Here is a 24832-nt window from a genome sequence, read left to right on the forward strand (position 1 = left end):
TCTATCGGACTCTATCTATCTATCTGACTCTATCTATCGGACTCTATCTATCTATCTGACTCACTCTATCTATGTATCTATCTATCTATCGCCACTCACTCTATCTATCTATCGCCACTCACTCTATCTATGTATCTATCTATCTATCGCCACTCACTCTATCTATCGCCACTCACTCTATCTATCTATCGCCACTCACTCTATCTATCTATCGCCACTCACTCTATCTATCACCCTCACAGCATCACTCTGTGCAACTATTCAACAACAACTGGTTCAAATATGTTCTCTCAATGTTTCAAGCTTTATTACAATTGTCATAAAAATGTTAATATTTCACCTCTGTTCTTGGATTTTCGACACAATAAAATACACTGAACATAAGTCTAAGTCACGTACATACAAAACATGTTGCATTACAAATGCTATAGGTGTCACATTTGCAAAAGTTAAAAGTATTGGCATTGTTAATGACAAAGCTATTCATTTTGCTATTTTCAAGACCAACACATAAAAATAAAATTGTCATTTACAAAACCAATAGATCCAACTTTTCTAATGCGAGACCTATTGCATTTCCAATGCTTGTACTGTAAAGATTTTAAGTAATCATGCAGTTTATTAATAAAAAATTGTCAAATTGTCTTTAAAATGTGTTACACTGTGTGAGAATATTGGTGAAGAACTACCTGCTTGGCACAGTCCTTTACCCACAAGAGGCGAGGGGGAGTAAGGGGGGAGGTGTGAGGGGGAAGACACAATAAACGCCGTCAAAATAGCCAATGTCCAATCCAACTAGGCTGCCACCAGAACCGCTAAGGCTGCAGCTCCAGCGCTCCAATGCTGACGGCGGCGGAAAGCAAACACGTCCTAGATTTATTTTACTAATTACAACAATACAATTCATCCCAGAACAAAAGTGCACTCTCGGAGCTTAGAATCCACAATTTGTTGCCTACTACACGTGTTGGTAAAGGCAACAATAACAGAATGATACTGACTGGCTGAATACATGTAGTTCTGCTTTTCCATACTGTAGTATTTTTTCATGCTGAAGCGTCAGCCGCCAGTGTCAGAATAACAGACAAGCAAGGATCTTGGACAGGCGGAAGCAGGGATTCGACGGCTGGACGGCGGCACGTAGTGACGTGTGCGAGCACAGCCTATTATGGGGCATACTCCGCCTGCTCTGGGAGGGTTAAGAACTTCCTTTCCCAGATTGCTCTGCTCGTGTGACGTAGCCAACGCGCCCAGGGTTTGAGCGGAGGTGGCGGGAGCCCGGCACGGAAAGTAAGTGAAGATTAACCGTACAGTATTAATTATCAGGCTGCTGCGAGATGGTGTCTGGTCTCGAGCGAAGTCAGCTGCTAACTAGAACCGCTGGGACCCGGTCTGTGGTCACGAACGGTTGAGCTGCTGGTGTTAGACACTGATTTCTTCTTGTAGTGTGAAGAATTTATAAAGGGGGTTGCATATACTTTTTTTTTTCTCTGACATGTCATTCATTACTGCGGTAACCTGCCTTTCTTCTCTCCGATGACATCAAGGAACGTTATGTGTTGGAAGTTCCATATTGCCTGTTTCTGGCAGTTAGACCTACGATGATTATGAAATGGGTGTGAAACTCTGGCAGATGTGAAGCCATGTACAATTTAGTTGAGATCGATGACAGACACCGAGGTGGAAGATAAAAAATACATATTACTGCAAAAGCTTGAGTACATTCTCAACATCTCCCTTTCCCATATGAAACATAGTCATTCGTACACATAATCCTCAAAACGTTTAGGCATCCTGATTTCCCTTCCAGACCTAGTTTGAGGGAGAATGGTAATGGACCTTTTGTTACAAATGTTTTGACCAATCCTGTACTCTTCCATGCAAGTGGGCCTAGTTTGGTCACTGGTGCTGGGTACAGTGGCGTCACTAGGGTTGGTGTCACCTAGTACGATAACTCATGGTGTCTCCTCCTCACGACTTACCCCATGATGGACCTCCTCCGAGTCCGCCAGTGCCAAATAACGCTCTAGCACCAGGGCTCGAGTCAGGGTACCACGCGGGTGGATAGCGTCCCCTGACTTATTTTACCGGGAGCTCGATAACTGGAGCAAATGGAGCCACACATTCACTCTATGGCCTCTCTGGGGCGAGATCGGAGCTCATTCAGAACGCCGCTCATGCGCTGGATTCTCTGATGCAATATCTTCTAAGGGGTGAGCTAGGGGAGGCAATGAGTCTGAAAATGCAAGCCACCTTTCATGACATCACTTCCCGTTGTGACATCAGCGTCCCCCCTGCTCCACTTTTTAGGTCTCGTGACCTACAATGCGCGCAAGCGCATTGAGGGATCGAGAATTCAAGTGCTCGAAATCCTCGTCAAACCAAGGTCTTCATTCCTGCGGTTTTCTTGAAGTTCACGTGAATCACGTAAGCAAACAAGCACGCGCATTCACGGCCAGCCCAGCACATCAAAGGGCTTCTCCTCCCCTAATTATTCATGGCCGGCCGCAGGCCGGCCGTACTTTCATGCTGCAATCCCCCTTACCCGTTTGATTTTCCCTCTATGTGTCACTATTTATCTCCTCTGCTCTGTCTGTCTTACTTCACACCCCCCTTCTCTCTCTTGCTCCCACCTACTCTTTCTTTCTGCAGTCTCAGCCTCTGTCGCTTCTTTCTCTATCCGTCTCCTACATGTCGCCCTTGCACAGTCCCTCTGCTTCTTTCACCCCCTCCTTCTCTCTCCCTCTTTTTCTCTTCTTTCTGCCGTGTTCTGCTGAAGTCCAACAGCCCCCATTTTATGCATTCAGTGAAACCAATTGTGCATCGTTGTACAGCTTTTGAGGGAGCGCGAGCAGCATTTTAAAAATGGCATGCATTGTAACATTTTGTTTCTCATTCTCAGCTTGTCTTACAAAGGCATCACCCCCTGTGAGGAAAGTGATGGGTATTTGTTGGCACAATCATCTTGTAGAGTCAGCTGACACACAGAGATCGAAACATCCTTCTCCCCGTGTGGGTGAAATGTGGGTCCAGTTTTAGGAGCACGACTGAAGATGCTATATCCACATGTCGACACTGCACTCGATCCTAGAGGCCCCGGTATCAGACCGCAGCGCTATCCCGAGATGACAGGGTCACGCAGCACAAAATCTCCCCACTGCACTCATCTTGAATCGCAGGCCCCAGACAGCAGAGCTATTGCTAGACGCAGCCTACGTTGCACGATAAGTAGTTTTCATCCACAGAGGCGTAGCCAGGGTGCCATGACCAACCCACAAGATAGGAAAATTGTCCCCTTCCATCAGCTCTAGTTGGGGCACAATCGCCCCCCTCCACACGCCCCTTTCCCCACCCCCTAGCCCCCGGTGCAACTACTGTAGTTATTATAGCTAACCCTTGTGCATCAGAGACACCAGATAGAGGGGTGTGAGGAAACGACCACTGAACTCCCGCGCGTGCTTCCTTAGTACAAAGATGAGTGACTGACAGTGACCCCATGCTCTTAGGAGAGACTTCCCCCCCTGCCCCCCCACACACACACATCTCCCCCACGCCGCCGCCACAGATTGGATAAAATATCAAGCCAGCCTCATCTTGACTCCACCTCAGGCCTCTTCAATCCACCGCTAGACACTTCCTGCCTCTTTATCTGACTCTTGTAGGTTCTTTTTCACCCCTGCTTCTCTCGGTGTCACGGGTCTATCTTTCTCTCCCTCCTCCTTTTTTTCCATATGCATGCGATGTATTAAATGCAAAGCCCTAAATGAAGTCCAGACATGGGGCGCATAGATCACAGTGACATACCATTCGCCATATGCAATGACACAGTTACATGCGTGGTAAGCAGAAAAGGGGCAAAATGCTTCGCCACACTCATGAATTCCCACGAGGCTCTATATGAAGCATTTTACTTTCATATTAACAGGACTTTTGCCCTCTCTAGCACAAAGCATGGCATGGCACAAAGATGAAAAAAAGTCCAGTGACTTAACACCTTTCATAGAAGGTAAACGTATCCGGCAAACCACCATTGCTATGTTGCCCCCCGTGATATTGCGCACATTTATTAATTAATTCATTTCAGTTGGGTTTGAGCTCTGGGCTGCTGCACTGTGCTGGTGAGGCCCAGATTTTGATAGCCCACTTTCATTAGCTTTGTAATTGGCTGGACGGCAGCGCGTGCCTCAGTGGTGGCTAAAGAGATTTAAAAGTGGCAGGGCGTAAAAGTTAAAAAAGGGAGCATGCATGCATTACTATTTTTTGTATATATTTTGCAAACTTGCTCTCTGAAACGTTTTGATGGTTTCTTTTTACTGTCACTCTCCAAACATAAATACTTAGCTCTAGCCGCTTTTCGGTTCTCCCCATCCCCCAGACCTGTCTATAGGTACTGAATGTGTCCCCCTTGCCGGTCTGTATGTTTGCGTGCTTTCCTTCTTTCTTGGCTCACGTCTCTCTCCCTGCTTTTAATTTCTCTTCCTTTCTTCGAATTACTCATCCGTTTATTATTTACCTATCTGCTGCCACTCTGTCTGCTTCTCCATTGCTTCCTTGCTACAACTATCCCCTCAGATGCTATTTTCTTTCCTACAGTATGGTAGTCCCTCCTGCGCGGGGGATTTTGGGAGCTGCAGCTGCAGGGACTGCTTCCTCTGCTGCAGGAGAGGGCGGGTTCAGATTCACATCCCTTCCTCTCTGCAGCTACACAGGAAGATCGGCGGGGAAGGAAATCTGTTGTACACAGAATAAACAAAGGCTTTTGTAGGAGGGGTTTTGTTTGCTGCACATAGCGTGTATTTAAAAAAGAAAAACTATGGATTCATACAACTTCAAATACAGAAGTCCTCGAAGCCTCCACGTGGCTCAGGGTGTCACCCCATGTGATGGTGTCACCCAGGTGCGGTTCGCACCCCCCTAGTGACGCCACTGGCCTGGTATCTCCTCAACAACAGTATCCCCATTAGCATCTCTACTTTCTCTCTCGCCTTCATTAGTAGACATGCTCAAACTTCTACTTAAGCCCAATTAACTTTGGTTACCTGACACTTCTTCTTCCCATTCTAGTATACTATCATCTGGGCCTCCACCTCGTTCAACTCTCCCTTTCATTATAATTGTTTCTTGCCCTTTCTTCAATTTAACGGCATCTTTGCTTCGCCATCCTTTCCCTTCTATACAAACTGCACCTCTGGATGCTTCTCGTACACGAACAGGATCACTAAATACTGACTCTTTCTTCGCCACCTTGAATGGTTTCTTTACAATTACCCCAATCACCTCGTGCTATTCCCTTCTCTTTTGCTCTGTTTGTCATGTCAGAATATTTTTTCGTTCTCTCCTGCTTAGAAACAATACTCTCCCTGAGTTTGACTACATCATCCCTTACTTCATCTGTTATCGCATCATCTTTGTACCATTTGTTGTACTTGGGGGTATGCTCGTTGTTACACTTCCCTCCCCTCATCAAGTAGAATGGAGTGTGTTTAGTTGCATCGTTTGGGGTGTTCTTGTATGTGCTTATTTTTTCACGTATGAACTCTTTGACATTCAAATTAGACGCAACAGCTAATTGGATACCTTCCTTTATAAACGCATTCATTCTCTCCACCTGTCCATTACTTTTTGGACTATATAATGGCGTCTTTTCCTGCCTAATGCCCAAATCACTAAAAAAACTGTCATTTGTTTAGACACCAGTTGCGTACCATTGTCTGAGACAATAATTTTTGGTTGACCTTCTATAGTGAGAATTTTCTTAAGGAACTGTATGACATGTTCCGTAGTCCCTGCACGCACACATTTATAATGTACCCACTTAGAATAATAATCAGATAGTACAATTATATACTTGCAATCATCTTGTAATACATTAAATGGTCTGGCAAAATCTATCGCAATTTTTGACCAAGGTCCATTTGGTATATCTACCATCTGCAGCTCCCCTTTGCTTACTTTCCAATGTTTGTCCGCTTTTAGGCACCCTTCGCATTTGTCAATGTAATTGCTCACATCGCTGTTCATTCCTGGCCACCAGTAGTGCATTTTCAAAATGTTTTTCGTGGCGTTGCTTCCTGGGTGACCCTTGTGAGCAATTTTTATAAGTTTTAATCTTAACTTTGCGGGTGGTATGAACAGGTCATATCTTTTTAAGAATCTGCTTTCAATTGTTAGTTCCTCACTTATCTGTTGGTAGCTTTTCAATTCATTTTGAAGATTTCTGATGGGGGGCCATTTTGTTCTTATGTGGTTCATCACCTTTTCCATTATCCTGTCCTCATTTTAGCTGTTTAACCATTCCTCTTCTGATATTGACACCACTACACATCACAGTGGCATCTATTAAAGCTACCACACATTCCGTATCCTCTAGGGAACCTTCCGCTTGCTCACTCACAGGTAGGCGTGACAAACAGTCTGCTCTGCTGTTTTGGCCTCCTTTTATATGCCGTATAGTGAAGGTATACTCCTATAACTTGGATAATAGTCTTATTAGCCTGGAACTTGCCTTACCATTTTCACAACCTTTTCCATCCATCATGTACACTAAGGGCTTATGGTCTGTGACTATCTCGAATTCCTTGCCCCACAGATAGTTTTTTAGTTTTTGCACAGCCCAAACACACGCAAGTGTCTCCCGTTCGATAGTACTGTAGTTTACCTCCGTCACACTTAACCTTCTGGATATGAATGCAATTGTATTCTCTTTTTTCCCTTGAGTTTGGCAGAACACTGCTCCTATTCCTTTTGCGCTAGCGTCTATAGTGACAATGTTTTTCAAATCTGGGTCATACGGTTGTAGAGCAGGTGCCACTGTAATATCACTCTTGATGGTTTCAAAAGCATGGTTTTGTTCGTCAGTCTAAAGATATTTCACGTTTTTGCGTAACAACTTTCTCAATAGCTCAACTTTGCTTGCATACCCTTGTATGAATTTAAGAGTAATATTCGCTTAGGCCCAGGAATGACTTTAAAGTTTCTTTGTTATTTGGTTTTAGGGCATCTCTTATTGCTTCCACCAGGTCGTCCTTTGGTGTTGTTCCCTCTGAGCACAAGACATGACCTAAATACTCTATTTTGTTCTCCATGAACTTGCACTTTTCTTTAGAAACTGTCATTCCTCTGCTTTCTAATATTCCTAACACCTTACTAAGTATTTCAAGATGTTCCTGTCTGGATTTTGAATGTATCAAGATGTCATCCTGGAATGCCTCAACACCTTTTATTTCACCGAACAGGATGTCCATTAATTTCTGAAATACTCCTGATGCAGAGGCAAGTCTGAATGGTAGTCTGACATACCTGTACGCTCCAAATGGCATTATGAATGTAGTTAATTTTTTGGACTCTTCCGTTAAACACACCTGGTGGTATGCCGACTTTAAGTCTGTTAAGGTAAAGTACCTTGAACCAGCAATGGATGTTAAGATTTCCTATATTCTTGGAAGCGGATGGCAATTTATCAAGATGTTATTATTCAGCGACCGGAGATCTACACATAGTCTTATATCTCCTGTTTTCTTTTTTTTAGAAACTACAATAGCAGATACCCACTCCGATGCATCAGTCTCTTCAATTACTCCTTCTTTGTTTAATCTGTCTAGTACTTGTTTCAATTAATTTTTAACTGATAATGGTAGTCCTTACCTTATGCTTCACAGGTTCTGCACCTTCTTTTAACTTTATTTCATGCATAAATCCTTTTACACATCCTATCTCATTTTTGAAAACTTCTCCAAACATTTCTAATACCTTTTCCAACCCTTCCTGATTTTCTTCCACGCATATATAATTCACAAATTCTTCTTTTAGTATTATTTGGTCTTTTGCCCCTGGTTGCAAAATCACTCCTAATTTCACCAGATCTTTCCATCCCACCAAGTTTCGGTCTCTCTCTGCGACATATATCTTTGTATAAATTATCCTTCCTTTAAATGTGAGGGTATCACAAAAATAACCGACCGTATCTATATCTTGTTCCTCAAATTCCTTTGTGTTTACATCTGTTTCACTCCATTCCATATTATGCCACTTCTCCTCAAACAGTTTATCAGATATTATTGTTATTGGGGACCCAGAATCGGCTGTAAATTGTAACTCTACATCTCCAATCATTACTGTTCCTATTGGTCCTTTTATCTTGCCATCAACGATGTCAACTGACAATATAATATTGGCACACATTTCTTCATCATAATCACTTACAGCATTTATTCTTACTCCCCATCGGTTTTTTTGTTTTGTAGTGTTGAGTAGTGACCATTTTTTGCACTTCATGCACTTTTTACCAAGAGCAGGGCATGTTTTACAGTCTGCTATATGCTCCTGTGATCCGCATCTGAAACAACTCAAATTTTTTCCTCCTACCTTTTTGTCGTTCCAACCCTTTTCAAAACTTTTATGGTCACCTTTTCTTTTATCCTGCAAATAAAACACGTTCGAATTACTACTAGTACATGATAATTCTTTTGTTGATATTAGCGACCTTTCTATGCCTTTAGCAATGTCCACTACTTCTTGCAGTGTGGGATTCCTACATGGTAATAACCTCTCCTGAACCTTCTTAGAATAACAGTAAAATACCACTTGGTCTCTTATATATACATCAGTAATTTCGTCAAATTCTCATTCCTTACCTTAAACTCGCAAACATGCTATGTATTCTTCAACTGTTTCTCCTTCTTGCTTCCTCAATGCGAATTTGTGTCTTCCTACCATAATATTGCTTTCTTCCGAGTACTGTTTTTCAAGTCTTTTAATAGCCTCTTGGTACTCATTCAGCGGTATGAAAACCCCTGATGGGCTTTCATACTCCGGAAGGCTGTCAAATACTCCTTGTCCTGCTTTCCCTAGAAGACAAAATAAAAGCGCTTTTTTCCTTTCGTACCCTTTGCCATCAATTGACACATGTAATTCTCAAAGGCTCTCAGCCAACTCTTCCACTTCATAACAGGTTTCCCAGGTTCTTCAAGGAAAAGAGATGGCACACATATGTTATTACTTTGTGCCATACTTAAATTATTGCTTATTTTCTTTGTTAATTTTATTTTTTGCTTATTTGATTTATATGCAGGTCGAATTGTGTATATTTTCCTTTATACTCCATTATTTTTTACTTTACTAGTATGCTGAACACTTCCTTTCTTTTCTGTGGTTTGAGCTATTCCTCCCCCAAAAGACGTTTATTTGTTCATGTGCTAGCTTTTTTTTTTCAGATCTCCTCATCAGCTTCCTTTGCGCTAGCATTTATTCCTTATAATGTACTCCACTCAACTTCCTTGTTAACTTCCTACGCGTGCACTGAGCGCGTGTATCCTTTTTTACTTTAAGCAATTGCATATATAGCTTACAGTTCCTTTACTTTGTCGATCTCCTCAGTTAGCTTCCTGCGCGCTCTTCATTCCTGTCAGGCAGTATTTATTTTTTTATCCCAAAATGGCTTCACGCATACTGCGTCGGTCCGATGTGTCCGGGTCTAGTCATTCAGAAAGTGAGCCTACCTCATTCCCGACATGTAGTACGCGTGATCTGACAAGATTTTTTTATCGCCGGATGATCTGTAATTTTCGCAGCATGCAGTGTAATTATTAACCTACTTCTCTGCCGGTTTTATGCTTAGTTTTTCTTCCCATGCTTTACATAGTTCACCGCTGGTTTCCGCATATCTTCCCTGCGTGTTTAGTCTTATTTGCCTCAAGTTCAGTTTTGCGAGCCCTTTGCTGTTTCCCTCCTCACCAAATTGTTGAGATCGATGACGGACACCGAGGTGGAAGATAAAGAACCTTTATTATATAAAGTACAAGAGCCCACGAGAGGCCAGAAGAAAACTAAGCGTTCCGGACAGAGCGAAGACGGCATCTGCCAGGCGCCTTGGGTGACGTCACCTAAATACTCTCCGAACATTCGGAGATGACTATGTGATGTAGTACAACAAACATAAACAACATACTTCCATTTGCTTAACAGAATACATATTACTGCAAAAGCTTTAGTACATTCTCAACAATTTTCTTCACTTGTTTGTATTTTATTTTGTTAATGTTGTGCTTCTTGTTCTTCATGTAAACTTACTACTACGGTTTTTCGCACAAATCTAATTTATTGACCTTTTCACTGTAGTTTGGTTGTGACTTACGTTGGGGAGACCTAAATATTTGCAGAGTATACATTTACATTTGTTTGCATTTCATTTTGTAGTCTCAAGGCTGGCCAGTTGCAGGTTAACTAAGTCAAGGGTACTCCATCTATTTCATCAGAATGAGATGCTCAGCCAATCAATCCTGCTGAGAGTCAAGCATATGACACATTTGTTTCGGCAACCGGTGCATTAACCACCAGCAATGTCTCAACAAGCTAGGCATAACACATACGTTTAATGCACTATTTATCACTTGCCATAGCTCGTTTCGCAGCAAACGTTACATAAGAAATAGAGTAGCAGTTTTCTACATTCATCCATCTGCTCCGCTCTGCAGTCAAGATTCAATATCCACCGGTTCGGTTGTGGCACATGTTTACATATTTTTTTTCCACTGTAGTTTAATAGCGCAGGCAAAGCACTGTCCTCCTGATTAGAATATGTTGACCTCCGAACAAACGACTCAGAAGCAGATCGAGGTACTGATGGACAGAGCGGGGCTCATTTCCTGAGTTGTAACCGGGGAGGCGAGGCTGTTTCCTTGTGCATTATAGCTGCCACCGGAGGTGCTCCGCTCCTGGAGCAATCGACGAGGGATTTTCCGCCTGCGGGGACCGGGACGGGACTGCGAGACCCAGCATCCACAGCGCATTGAAGACCAACACTCCCTACTTAGCTCCACCTTCCCCGCGGAGCGCGGGACGCGCGCGGGGGACGCAAACCGGGGCGAAGACCGGGCAAAGAGCGGGCCGTTTGAGGCCGTTCGAGTACGGGAGAGTCCGGTCCGGGCCCCCTCTCTTTGCCTGCCCCACCAAGACCACTGACACTTTGAACAATGTGCACACGGGAAACAAGAAGTAAAACATCTTCCCTTGCTGCAGTTGGAGCGGTCAAAGGCCCAATCGACACTTACTTTGCCAAGGCTGGCTCACTCCTGATTGAGGAGATCCAAGTCCTGGAGCGAAGAATTTCACAAGAAATTGATTGGGTAAGGAGATCTTCTATGGGACCGATGGCACTAGCTAGAACGCCTGAAAATAGTTCGGGTAGGCCTATCATGCATAGTTCCGATCAGACATTATTTCACCCTACGGACACCCTAACAAACAGCCCAGAAATCACTATTGATGTTCCAAGCGATCTAGAGGACATGAGCCTAATGGTGTTACCCAATACTCAAAACACCCAACCTATACCACCACAGAATACTGAGGTAGCTCCGATCGTAGAATCCAATAGCGATAACAATAAGGGAGCTAGAGAGGGAGCGATTCCTAAGAAAAAGCAAGGGCCACAAAACCAAGAAGAACCTAGGTCCAAAACCCCCAAATCTAAACAAACTAGAGGTAAGGGGAGGAAATTAAATGCCCTTGCCCCAATGGGGGTCAGATTAGGAACTCCATCCACTCCCAGACCACCCAAATCAACCCCATCCGTACAATCTACTGACAATCTCCCATTAGACACCTCCTCGGATGACATCACTCTGGAGGACATAGGTTCACTGCTCAGGTCTCTATTAAGCCCATTAGAGGCGAGACTGATTAAGATCGAAGCAAGATTAGTGAGCATCGAAAAGGCAACGGTGCAACTCGCTGATGCTAGGAAAACCGACAGCAATATAACTAAGACATTAAAGGAGGGTACAGGCTCTAATTCTGCTAAAAACAACAACCTGCAGGCTGTATCAAACTCCAAACCATCAGACCCAAAACTTAGATCCACACAACCTGTAAAAAACAATGCATCAAAACCTACTGTTACACTTACAGTCCCGACACCCTCACAACAACCTAATACCACTACTCCCAAACCGGCCCCTTCATCAAAACCAAACCCAACTCCTCTGACTAAAACCAAGGACAACCCCCCACTTGAGGGAGAGAAGCCACACTTCAAACGAAAACTACAGTTTGTAAACCTCCCACCAGAAGCCGCCCCCTACACTGTAGTTTTGGCTGGGGTACCAGAACTTGACCCCCCCACATTTGAATCATACACCTCACTCAAGAATAAAGTAATAAACTGGCTCTCGGTTAATAGACCACTACCGAGAGGTACTGCGAGTGACATATCCACGACAAAGAGAGTAGCATGGGTGGGGCATACTAGGAAGTCCATCAGAGGAGATTGCATTTTGGTCTCTTTTAGAGACCCTAACACAGCTGCATATATTTGCTCCTGTGCTACTGATGAGGACTTCGGCAATACCATCCAAACACTTCCCCACTCATTTTTCTACCCCTCCAATCTTTATGACTCTGAGGATCACAGGTGGGGGCACCACCAAGAGTTATTGGAGGGTTGGGAAACTTGTCACAGAGACATTAACATTTATCCTCCATATAGGGGGAGACCAACTGAGTATATCTCTGGTTACGGGGATGAGGCGGGGTGGGAAACCGTCACCAGGAGGAGGAGGGGGGGAGGTGGTCATAGGAGGGGAATACCTGGACCATATAGAACGCACTACCCTGCCTATCTACCAACACAGAACCGATACAGCAACTTAGATATGGTAGATTGACAGACGGTTGGAGAGGGGAACGTTGCTCCTGCAACCTACCCAACCACCACTAATACACCTGCAGTTTCCATATGCGACATAAACTCACATACACTGGCGGGTACATTAATAACAAGTTTAGGTGAATCGACCCAGACGCCAGCCATGGTGAACCCTCCCTCACTCATTGCCACTAGTCCATTGGACATCACACATCCATCCTCAACTCATAGGGCCCACCAAGAGCCCACTAATATTGCTGCGAGTTCGCCACGCGCCCAAACACCACACATAACAGTAATTTCGTGGAATGTAGCAGGGCTCTCTAGTAAATTAGACTGTCTAGAATGGGCCTCCTACATTAGATCTAAGAATCTAATACTCCTGCAAGAAACCTGGGCGCGAGAAACAATAGACATAACTGGCTTTGCTTCCTTCTCCAAATTAGCCAAGTGGGGGGGAAAGGGGAGACCATCTGGGGGATTAATGATAGGGGTAGCAACGGATCTAGGTTGCCAAGCCTCCGATATAGAGACCGCTTCCGACGATCTGTTGGCTGTCCTACTAGAATGGCCGGACTCAACAAAGCTATTAGTCATCAATATCTACTCTAGGCAGACCCAAATGCATAAAGAGTCGCCTACCATAGATGAGTTAGCTAGATTCCTGGAGGGCATTCCGTGCGATCTCGCCTGTCTGGTCGGGGGCGATTTTAATTCCCACTATGAACCCCTGCCCGGATTACGCGACGGCCCTTCCCTAGATGAAGATTCCTGCTGGCTTATACCTGAGACGGCGGCGCCACCGCCAAGGGCCTGGACTCCCCTAGCCCTACAAATAAACGCCCTTACTCTTAATTTCGGTCTTAGGGCATGTAATGGCCGTTGTAGCTCGGATATACCTAGTAACCCGACCTACAACAAATCTGGTAGTGAATCTAGACTCGACTACATCATGGTCAAAACCTCTATGTGGCCAGCAATAGTTGACTTTAAAGTGTGCCCAAGAAACGATAGTGATCATAACTCCCTGGAACTGACATACTCCCTTCCCGGTAGTAAGGACACATCACAGGGATCTGGGATCGATAAGTCGGGTCTCCTACTTGAAACTAACCGTAGGAAAGTGAAGTGGGAGAAGCTGGCTAGCAGTACAGACAAACTACCCCGCCTCTATGAAAGGTTAGTTCCCTTACTAGAGAGTGCCTTTGATCTGGGCATCAAAAACCCAGACGAAGACACCAGAAGGGAACTAGCAATAATTCACAAAAATATCACAGATTCCCTCGAACAAGACCTGTTTATAACTTCCATGGAAAGGAAGGGCTATAAGCCAAAGACCTCTTGGTATAATGCTACATGTAGGAAGGCTAAGGCTCATTTGCTATCTGCTATAAAGGGACGCCTTAGCAGGGAAGTAATCCGCGAGAGAAGAAATAAGTACAAGTCCCTCCTAGTGAATGCTAGGGCGGAATGGGACTACGACTATTGGGAGAATCTCGTGAAGGCATTATCAACCAGAGACTCACGCAAATTTTGGCGTGTAGTAGCGAATGGTACGGGTGAGTTATCATCGGCAATAGAACCTAACATAGCCGCCTCGGTGTGGCAGGCCCACTTTGAAGCACTATACGCTGAGAGAGGTCAGGATTCTTGCACCGTGAGTCTTCTGCCCGCACCTACCCCTTCGGGGGCTGTATTTACTGAAAAAGAGGTAAGGGAGGCCATTAAAGGTCTAGCTGCTGGAAAAGCCCCGGGATTGGACGGGGTCCCGGGGGACCTGTTCAAACAGGAACCAGGGATCTGGGCACCGTACCTCACACTAATATTTAATGCCATCCAGGAGGGAATGACTGTGCCTGATACTTGGACGGGAGCAGAGGTAGTCCCAATCTATAAAAAGGGATCCCCCCTGCTCCCGTCCAACTATCGACCTATCAGTCTGATAGATATTTCTCAAAAACCTTTTGGCAGACTGATCTTAAATCGTTTGCAAGCGTGGATCCAAGAAATGGATATCCTGTCCCCATACCAGGCAGGATTCCGGGAGGGTGTATCCACCACAGACCAAATATTTAGGTTATAACTGCTCTATTGGAGAACAGCGATAATCGAAGGCGGTAGTCTCTATACCATCTTTGTAGACCTACGTGCCGCCTTCGATTTGGTGCCTAGAGCTAGGCTGTGGAATGTCATGAAAGAACTCAATGTCCCCGCCGATATCTTGGCAATCCTGATAAGACTCCATACTAATAACTATGCCCGCGTTAGGTGTGGCAAAGGTGGAAAACTAACTGAGCGGTTCCCCGTTCGCAGAGGTGTAAGACAGGGTTGTGTACTTGCACCCACCCTGTTTTGCATCTTCGTGAACGGGGTAATTGCCCACCTTAACAGGATTGCCAACTCGGACGCCCCCAAGTTGACTGGCAACAGGGTGCCTGCAATTATGTTTGCAGACGACACCCTGTTGCTGTCTAAATCCCCTATGGGGATTCAGCGCATTTTGGACGGCTTCCTTAACTTCTGCTCCGACCGGGGACTGGAAGTCAATCCTCAAAAAACAAAATTCATGATTTTAAATCCCAACTCCCGAAATAGAACCCCTCCCAAGCTAGGCATGGTTCAATTAGAACGGGTGCATAATATCGAATACCTGGGGATCACTATAAACGAACACTTAACTTGGTCAACCCACCAGGCCAAAGTGACCATCAAACTGGCACAGTTGGCGGGTGGCACTTTGCGTCTGGCAAATAAATCTAGCTATCGACCATTCACCCCAGTTATTCACATATACAAAACACAAGCTAGGGCAGGGGTCACTTACGGGGGAGAGTTGTGGGGATACACCCAGTACCCCAAGTTACAGACCACGGAGAACAAGTTTTTGAGACAGGTAGCTGCCCTCCCCCAGAGCACCCCACTACTACCACTCAGGTTGGATTTGGGAATCAGACCCATTACAGAGGAGCTAGGACTAAAACCCCTAAAATTCTGGAGGCGTTTGTGGTCTAGCCCAGATCTCGCAAGCTATAGAGAAGAACTACAAGAATTCCTGGAACTACGGAGCATAAAGAGGATTCCTTGGTTGACTTACGTCAAGGGAAGGTGCGAGGAAATGGGATTCCCGGAACTATGGACAGACCCTCTTAATTCCTGTACCAAGATCCCAAAAAAGGCACTCGCGAATACCTACTACGCCATGATGCTTACCAGAGCCTCTAATGATACTCGTGAGGGGTCTCTGACAAATTTATTCTTGAAAATAAAAGATACCTATTCCCTTGAAAAAACTCTAGATGAGATTTCCCCTGCATTAACCAGGAAACTGTTTTTACAATGGCGTTATGGATGCCTCCCTCTAGCTTCGTTCACAGCATCTTGGTCAGCCTGCTCCACTACATCAATTTGCCCAATGTGTGCACACCCGAAGGAGGACGACATGCATGCGGTCCTTTTCTGCAAGGGCTACGAGCGGAGCAGGAAATATTGGCTTGTTCCGATGCTCAGGAACTTGGGTTTTAGATCTCACCAAACCGCTTATAGAGTCCTAAAATCTGATCTCTCCCCTCCTATCGTTTTTGCACTGTCAAAATTTTTAACTTCACTGTGGTTCACCCGTAGCCGAATGATGCAAAGTCTGGTATAAATGGACATGACCAGCGGCTTTCCACAAATGTCTTATCTACATTTTAACTACCTCTTATAAATTTGGATCACATTATGTTTAATAAGTTTTTAAATGTATGTATTGTTCTGCATCTTTTATGATCTGTGATCGAAATAAAGATTAATGAAATGAATATGTTCAAGAAAGATTACCAAAAGATTCCGCAGTGTCCATCTTTTTTTTAACTTTATTATTCTAACCAGTGTTATCTGTCAAAGTTCGCTGCAGGGTAAAGGTAGCAGACATTGTATGCACACTGTGCTAGAGTAAAGACTGTTGGACTAAGGGTGCACCCACACAATTCCACAACTAACAATTCCAATACAACCCACATAATTCCACTCCACACTACATACTCCCACTCCATAACTCCTGGGTAAAAGACATTGTCATTTTCAGCGCCAATAGTTCTAACTCTTTGCTTTTTCCTTAGCTCTGGAATCCTCGACAAGCTTTTCCGAGGCTTCTTACACAAGCACATTCATGTGGCAATTTGCAAACTTTAAAAAAATTGTTATGTTGCTAAGTACAAATCAGCAATCTTGGAAATGTAAATAAAACTTTTCAAATAATATGCTAAAATAGCAGCCACTACATAACACTATAGGTTCACACAAAGGCACACATACGCCATGTACACCATCGATTTTCTTAAAGATCTGGAGCTTAAATTGTTGACTGTGAAGCCAGTAGACTTGGGTTTTAATCCTGAACCTCTAACTTGACTACATTGTTTAATTCTTGGGCAAATCTGTAATCTTCAATAATATGAATACTGTTTGAAGAAGAAGCAAAATAAACAGATTTGCTCCACTCACCTGGGTACCTTGTGGCATACCTGGATGTTTAGTGTGACATACAACACCACATAATTCCTCACCACACAAATCACTGCCACACAATTCAACACCAACCAACATAATTACACTCAACATTCTTCTACTCAATGTAAAATAATTTCATTCTGATCAGTACCACATAAATGCACCCCACGTAAAACCACTCTGTCACATAGCAACAGTCCGCATAAATAACCTCCCCGACGGCTTGGATGACCGTCTGAGGTACCGACGGAGAGAGCGGTGCCTCCTTTGTACTGAGCTTGTTGCCAGGTGGGGTGAGGTTTTTCCTCCATACTCTTGAGATTTTCCAAGAGGCTCGAGAAATGTTGGCTGTGAGAAGATTGCTTCACAGTGTATACTTTATGTTGTTTATTGTTTTGAGTTTATATCACTTTTATTCACTTCAATTTTAGAATTTACACCACACTTTTGCACTGCACTTTTCTCCCATACTCTCAACAAATTAAACCCGCTAACAACTTTGAAAACATCCTTGGGCTCCTCCATCATTAGGGTGGAGTGTTAGCCCTGTCAAAGGCGACCCAGATGATGAAGCATGTCACCTGGAATGGTGAGTGATGGGAATCCATACACATTTTGTGTATTTTTAAAGAGTCTTGGTTAGTTTTGGTATTCTTTGTTCTTCTTCATTAGACTTCAGGGTATATATTGTGTATTGACGCATAAATACACTCCACACCATGCCGCATAATTCCAATCAGCATAATTGTGCTAAACGCCACACATTTCAACTCCTCACATTTCCATTCCACACCACATAATTCAACAACAAACCTCATAATTCAACTCAACAACACAGCACACCACATATCCAAACCACACAATCGAATTCCACATCATGCCAAAAAATTGAGTAGCTCATCACATAATTGAAACTCCACTACATATCACAACACAATTCCAATACACATAATTACCATCCACATAATTACACTCCGCACTCAATCCCACATCATTACTATGCACATAATTGCACTGCACACCATGCCACATAATTGCACTCCACAAATCCACTCCACACATCACTATTCCACACCACACAATTCCACAACTAACAGTTCCAATCCAACCCACATAATTCCACACCACATACATCCTCTCCAATCCGTAACAAATGGGTAAAAGACATTGCCTAAAAGTAAACATTGGCGTTGTTAATGACCGAGGCAGCCTACATCCCACACAGCTCCTCTGTTGGTCCCCTAACTCCTGGTTGCTGCTACAGCTCCTGCGTTTGTCTTCTTAATTATGTTTTACTGCCCAACCCCTATCTACCCACCATGCCACTTAATTCCACTACACAAATCCACTCCACACCACACAATTTCACCCTACACAATTCCAAAACTAAGAATTCCAATCCAACCCACATAATTCCTCTTCAAACCAAATACATCCTCATCACTCCAAAGCAAAACACATGGGTAAAAGACATTGTAATATACAAGGCCAATAGCTCTAACTCTTGTTTATTAAGCGTTCAACCATTGAGAAGTTCTGAAAGTCAGCGCTCTGCACACTACACATCAGAGTGTTTAAGGTACAGTGTCTGTTCATCACACTGCATACAGCGAACACAAGTTGAGAGCAAAAGGGCCCCCTTGGGAATAGGAAGTGCAGAGCCATCTCCCACCATTGGGGCTGTAGGCGAATCCAATGCGCCCCGTCCTAATGCATTAACAGTGGCCCACCTCAAAGTCTGGTTGGTTGAGTTTTGTCATTGAAACATCTGTCAGTTTCTGAGTTGCTTATTTGCCTTTTTTGTTGCCCCCTAAATTCAAAAAGGTACTCGGAATGCAGGTTGACCCATGCCTTCTGCATCATTCAGAATACGTAATAAGCCTCCAAAGCGCAACACAAATTTTGTGGCATATTGTGGAAATTAAACAGCACACCACATAATTCAAATCCACAACATGCCACTCCACAACACCATTGCACATAACTCCATACCACACAATCACGCTCCACATATTTTCAACAACAGTTAATGCCATTTAATTACTATTCACATAATTGAAAAAAACACACCATACCACATATTTCCACTACACAACTCCACACCACACAATTCTACAACACAAAATTCCACAACAAACAAGTCCAATATAACCCATCTCTACCTCACACTTCCACCAAACCTATCTCTCCCCCACACTCCCACTGCACCTCTGATCTCTCCCTCACTGTCCCACTACCCCATCTCTTCTCACAATTAAACTGCCTCCTCTCATCTCTTCTTCACACTCCCTCTCTCCTCGTTAAACCCCCAGCTCACACATACTACCTTCTTGTACCTCTCGCCTCTCCCTTCTCATTGTCCCTCCGACTCATTTATTTATTTATTTTAAAGTTTTGTAGAGCGCGTAGTCACCACGAGGGTATCCCAGCGCTAGGACCTTGTAACTCATGGGGGGGGGAGCGGGTAGGTAAGAGACCGGTTTAGGGGAAGAGGAGAGTTTTGAGGGTTTTTCTGAACCGGAGTAGATCAGGCTCTGTTCTGAGGTTCAGGGGGAGTGCGTTCCACTTGAGTCCGGTGTTTACCGAGAAGCGGCGGCCCCCTATCCGGGCCTTTTTCACCTTGGGGATCGTGATAAGGTTTCCGTGCTCTGAGCGGAGCGCTCTCGTGGGTCTGTAGGGGGTGATCCAATTGTTTAGTATGGGGGGGCCGGTGTTATGGAGAGCCTTGTGGGCCAGGCAGAGGGCCTTGAACGTGACCCTTTCTTTGATCGGGAGCCAGTGTAGCTTCCTAAGAGCGGGTTTGGCCGATGATCTGGCCGGGGTGCTTGTTAGGAGTCTGGCGGCGGCGTTTTGAGCCTTTTGCAGAATTTGGAAGGTGGATTCCGGGGCGCCCAGGTAGATGGCGTTGCTATAATCCAGCCTGGATAGGATTAAGCCCCGGATCAGCATAAGGCGCGACTGGAGGGGTAGGAGAGGGATTACTTTCCTGCAAGATTTAAGTAACCCGTAGCAGGTTCCAGCAGTCTTTCTGGCCTGGGTCCGGAAGGTAAGGTCGGTCTCCAGCCACACACCGAGGCTCTTGACCTCCTTTTTGGGAGTGGGAGGTTCGCCCATGCAGGCGGGCCAGAAGTTGGAAGGGATGTTGATAGTTTTTTGTCCAAGGACCAGGATCTCTGTCTTGGAGCCATTGAGCTTCAAGGCGGAGTCGCTCATCCACTGGTATACGCTGGAGAGGCAGTCGTGGAGGTTGGAGGGCTCGAGTTTGGGGTGGGAGAGTGTAACCACCAGTTGTGTGTCGTCGGCGTAGCTGACGATAGTGACTCCGAAGGATGAGACAAGTTCCTCCAGTGGGGCCATATAAACGTTAAATAACGTAGGGCTCAGAGAGGAGCCCTGTGGCACACCGCACTGGAGGGGGATGGAAGATGAGCGGCTTTCGCCTTCCCATACTTGATAAGAGCGTCGGGAGAGAAAGGACGAGAGCCACATCAGGGCTTTGCCCTTGACCCCGACAGTCCCGAGGCGGTGGATTAGGACCTGGTGGCTGACCGTATCAAAGGCCGCACTCAGGTCTAGGAGGACCACTGCCACTGATCCTCCTGAGTCGATAATTTCCCTGGTTCTTTCCACTGCCACAAGGAGTGCAGTGTCTGTGCCTTGGCCAGGTCTGAAGCCAGTCTGCGAGTCGTTGAGAAGATGGTTTGACTCGAGGTATTGTGACAACTTTTTGTTAACTAATTTTTCGGCGACTTTGCCTATCCAGGGGAGAAGTGAAATGGGTCTGTAGTTGGAGAGGTCGGTAGGGTCAAGCGACGGTTTCTTGAGAAGCGCTTTGACTACGGCTTCCTTCCAGGTGGAAGGGACCACTCCTTGCTCCAGTGAGATATTGATCAGGGCAGTTAGTTGAGGGACTATAGTCTGCACGATGATTTTTGCGAAGCGTATGGGGACCGGGTCGCTAGGGGCTCCGCTCTTGGTTGAGGTAAATGTGATTCTAACTTCCTCTTCTGAAACTGGGCCAAGCGACTCTAGAAAGGGTTTGTCTACGGGAGGCGCTTTGTCTACGAGAGGCGCCAGCTCTTTGGCTCTTTCTGAGATGTTGGAGTTGGCAGGTGGGAGGGAGGAGAGTATTTTTTTTATTTTTTCATCGAAGAAGGAGGCCAACATGGCACATTTTTCCTCTGCTTCTTTGGGGTCCATGGGTTTCTGGGGGGGGGCAGGGACACGGAGGAGTTCTTTAAAAATGGAGAAGGTCTCCTTGGATGAGCAGGCAGAATTTTTTATCTTTTCTTCAAAATAAGTCTTTTTAGCGTCATGTAGGGCTTGTTTATAAGCTTTCATGGAGCAGAGGTAGGCGCTTTTCTCCTCAGCTGATTTGTATTTTCTCCATCGGCGTTCTGTCTTTTTGCAATGTTTTTTGAGGGAGGCAAGGGCGGGTGTGTACCAGGGGGAGGGACTGATTCTTTTCATGTGTTTTAGCGAGGTGGTTAGTGGAATGGAGCTATCTAGGGGTTGAACTAGCCAATCCATGAGTTCTCTGTCCGCGGTATTGGGGTCCGTGGATAAAGAGGGGATGGTATTGCGTAGTTTGGCTTCCCATACCTCTGGAACTAATTTATGCCATCGTCTGGTTTGTACCCTGGTTTTATGAGAGGGCCCTGGTGATGTATCGAGTGACCAGTGCATTGGTATCAGCATGTGGTCTGTCCAGGGCAGGGGGGTGGGGTCCTGGGCGTACAGGTTCGCAATGTTAGAGAAAATGGGGTCTAGGAGTTGACCCTTCTCGTGGGTGGCTTTAGGATTTTGCAGGAGGAGGTCAGCTGTGGTGAGATCTGCAAGCAGGTTAGCTGCGGTATTATACGTGGGGTCCAAAAAATGAATATTAAAGTCCCCTAGGAGGAGGAAATTAGAGACCGAGATGGACTTGAGTAAGATATGGTCCATCAGAGTGCTGGTAAATTCCCCTAGGGATCCTGGGGGTCGGTACACAAGTAATCCGGAAAGGGAGGTGGAAGGAGAGATCTGGATAGTGAAGTAGCAGTTCTCACAATCTTTAACAGATCCGGTCTCGATTCTGCATTTAAGGTGATCTTTAAAAAGTATGGCTAGGTCTCCGCCTCTACCGATTGGCCTATTTAGGCAGCATATTTGGTAGCCGGGGGGAGTTGCATTGGCCACCGAAGTCGTTGTGCGGGGTTAGCCAAGTTTCTGTCAAAAATAGCAGATCTAGCCGTGAGTCCTGGACAAGGATGTTGATTTCATGGGCATGCTTTACCAAGGATCTGCAATTCAGAAGACCAAGCCGGAGACCTGGGTGGCTCATCCCTCTCCCACTCTCTTGTACTCTCTCACACCTCTCTCTTGCTCTCTGACACACTCTTCCCGCTTCTCTCATATTGGTTCACTACAGTTTCTATCCTGTGCTTTTTCAACATTTATGTCCCTCAAACCCACGCAGTATGTGTCTGTGACCTGTTCTCCCCTTCTTTCTCACCTTCTCACACACTCTGCTCTTGTGTCTGGACTTCATACACCACTTTGTGCACAAACTACCTATCCCTCTCTTTCTATTAATTATGTCCCTCTCTCACCCCAACTGTTCACCATGATGCATAATTCCACTACACAAGTACACTACACACCATAACAATCCCACCCCACACAGTTCCACAACTAACAATTCCAATACAACCCACATAATTCACTCCAAACCACATACATCCACTCCACTCCAAACCAAAACCCATGGTGAAAAGACATTTTCATTTACAATGCCGATAGCTCTAACTCTCGCAAATGCGAGACCTGTTGCATTGCAAATGCTTTTTGTTTCTGGTTAGTAAATTAACCTTGGAATTTTGTCCCATATCCTTCTTACGGAAAATGTCCTCACCCTGTTGCATTGCACCTATTTTGGCATGATTTTTTTCTCTTGATGTGATTATTCTTCCCTATTTGTACGTTCAGGGCCTTAGTAAAAGCACTTTATATTTTCAATAAAATTGAAATAATATTCTTTTGTTTTTTCACGTTTCTAGAGTATGGAGGGCTTGCACAATGAGTTAAGGGAATGGGCGGCGAATGAGATGGGCCTCTCACCTCAGCATGTTCCATCTGTTTCTGCATCCAAGAAGTATGTAAATATGTATAATTGTATGCTTTGACCCACATCTCGAATTTGTGCCTTGCCTACACTTTAGAACATGACAGTGTAGACCATTGCTTCCTAAATGTTTTAGAACCACAGTCCAATGTTTAGAGCAACAAACGTTTGTGACCCAACTAGCTTTAACCAACACGATGTAGGTGCAATTTGTTTTAATGTAGTAGTAGTTGTAGACAGGCTTTCAAAATACTGTGAATTACCAAAATAACGTACTCTGTTCCTCTAACAGCAATTATTCCTAAATGTCACTACATTGACCACTCACTTTGATTTGTCTTTCTTGGACTGTGGCCAGGGTATTGATCTGCACATAAGTGACGGATGATGAACACCACTGGAACTGAAATCTTTTCAGAGTGGAATGCTGGCCTACTGCATATGTTCACTAAATTCACAAGGCTTTTAGAATTTGTTTTAGGTAATACCAGTGATTTTTAGTAAATTGTGAAAAAAGCAGAGTATGGGGTAAGGCCTTGCCTCCATTTTTGAGTTAAAATGAGGACCAGTGGTGCAGTTTGGACTGGACTTGGATATGGATATATATATATATATATATATATATATATATATATATATATATATATATACTGGGTGCTCCCTTGTGTCTGGACAAAGCTATACCTCTCTGAAGAGCTCTAATTAGAGTGCAACACTGTGTCAGGGGTTGCTTTTGCTCATTTCAGGTTGGCTTGAGTTGGTATTTCACTAATTCAAAGCTGTAATATTGTGTCTGGAGTGAGAAATGGCTTTTGCAATTTTATAGCTCGGCAAGGACAGCACTGTACTAGTCCTATGCGTAAAGACTTTGCTGTATAAATTGCAAAAACTTTGTCATTTTCAATCTCGGCGTGGATAGCACTGTGCTAATCCTATGCTTAAAAACTTTGATAGAAAAACAGACATTTGAGGTGAGCAGATCTAGAGTGTCGCTGGTGTTGAGAGTGCTCTAACAGGAGCTGCTTTCCACCTAAACTTGAGAACTACCCAGAGTTCTCTCCTTCTTTTTTGCATAATTTATGCGTCACTCTACGCCTGAAAGGGTTTTGTTTTGAGATATATTGCAGTTGTATGTAGTATGAAAACTATCACACTGGCCAAGCTCATTGGAACTTGTACATGATAACCAGATTACATTACATATGGTCAGCCTAATTTTTTTTCCCCAAGCACAGGAGATTAAGTGATTTGGCCAATGCCAGGACTCGAACCTGGTTCCTCAGATCCAAAGTTGTCTGCTCTGGCCGTTAGGTTAAATCCATATCAATTTATGTTTGGAAGTCATACGGAAGTGGGATGGTTGTGTATGATTACATATAGGGAACACATTCTCTGTTGACATGGATTTTGAAGTAAAAAACACAGCAACAAAAAATGCTGAAAGGTTCCCTCTGAATCCTGTTTGGGATTACTTGCAAGGGTTGGTTTTAAAACTGTATTTAGGGACATAGTTCAGCACCTTTGCACTAGTGATGCTGGAACATTTTTCAGAGTGAGGGTCCTGACATCCGTGTCTTAAGGATTGTGAAATATAT

General features: G+C 44.5%; 1 protein-coding gene across 2 annotated transcripts in view; it reads left to right on the forward strand.

Moving 5' to 3' along the window:
* Positions 1-1204: 1204 nt before the first annotated feature.
* Positions 1205-24832, forward strand: part of HAUS5 (HAUS augmin like complex subunit 5) — a 308992-nt gene continuing 285364 nt past the window's right edge. For both annotated transcript variants that reach the window (XM_086929970.1, XM_086929971.1), the window contains exons 1-2: positions 1205-1290; positions 23173-23267. In XM_086929970.1, the coding sequence (XP_086786096.1) occupies positions 23176-23267 (92 nt within the window). In that variant the 5' untranslated portion in view covers positions 1205-1290; positions 23173-23175. The remainder of the gene's footprint in view (positions 1291-23172; positions 23268-24832) is intronic.

The sequence above is a fragment of the Lissotriton vulgaris genome, chromosome 7, assembly GCF_964263255.1.
Source record: "Lissotriton vulgaris chromosome 7, aLisVul1.2, whole genome shotgun sequence".
NCBI classification, from domain to species: domain Eukaryota; kingdom Metazoa; phylum Chordata; class Amphibia; order Caudata; family Salamandridae; genus Lissotriton; species Lissotriton vulgaris.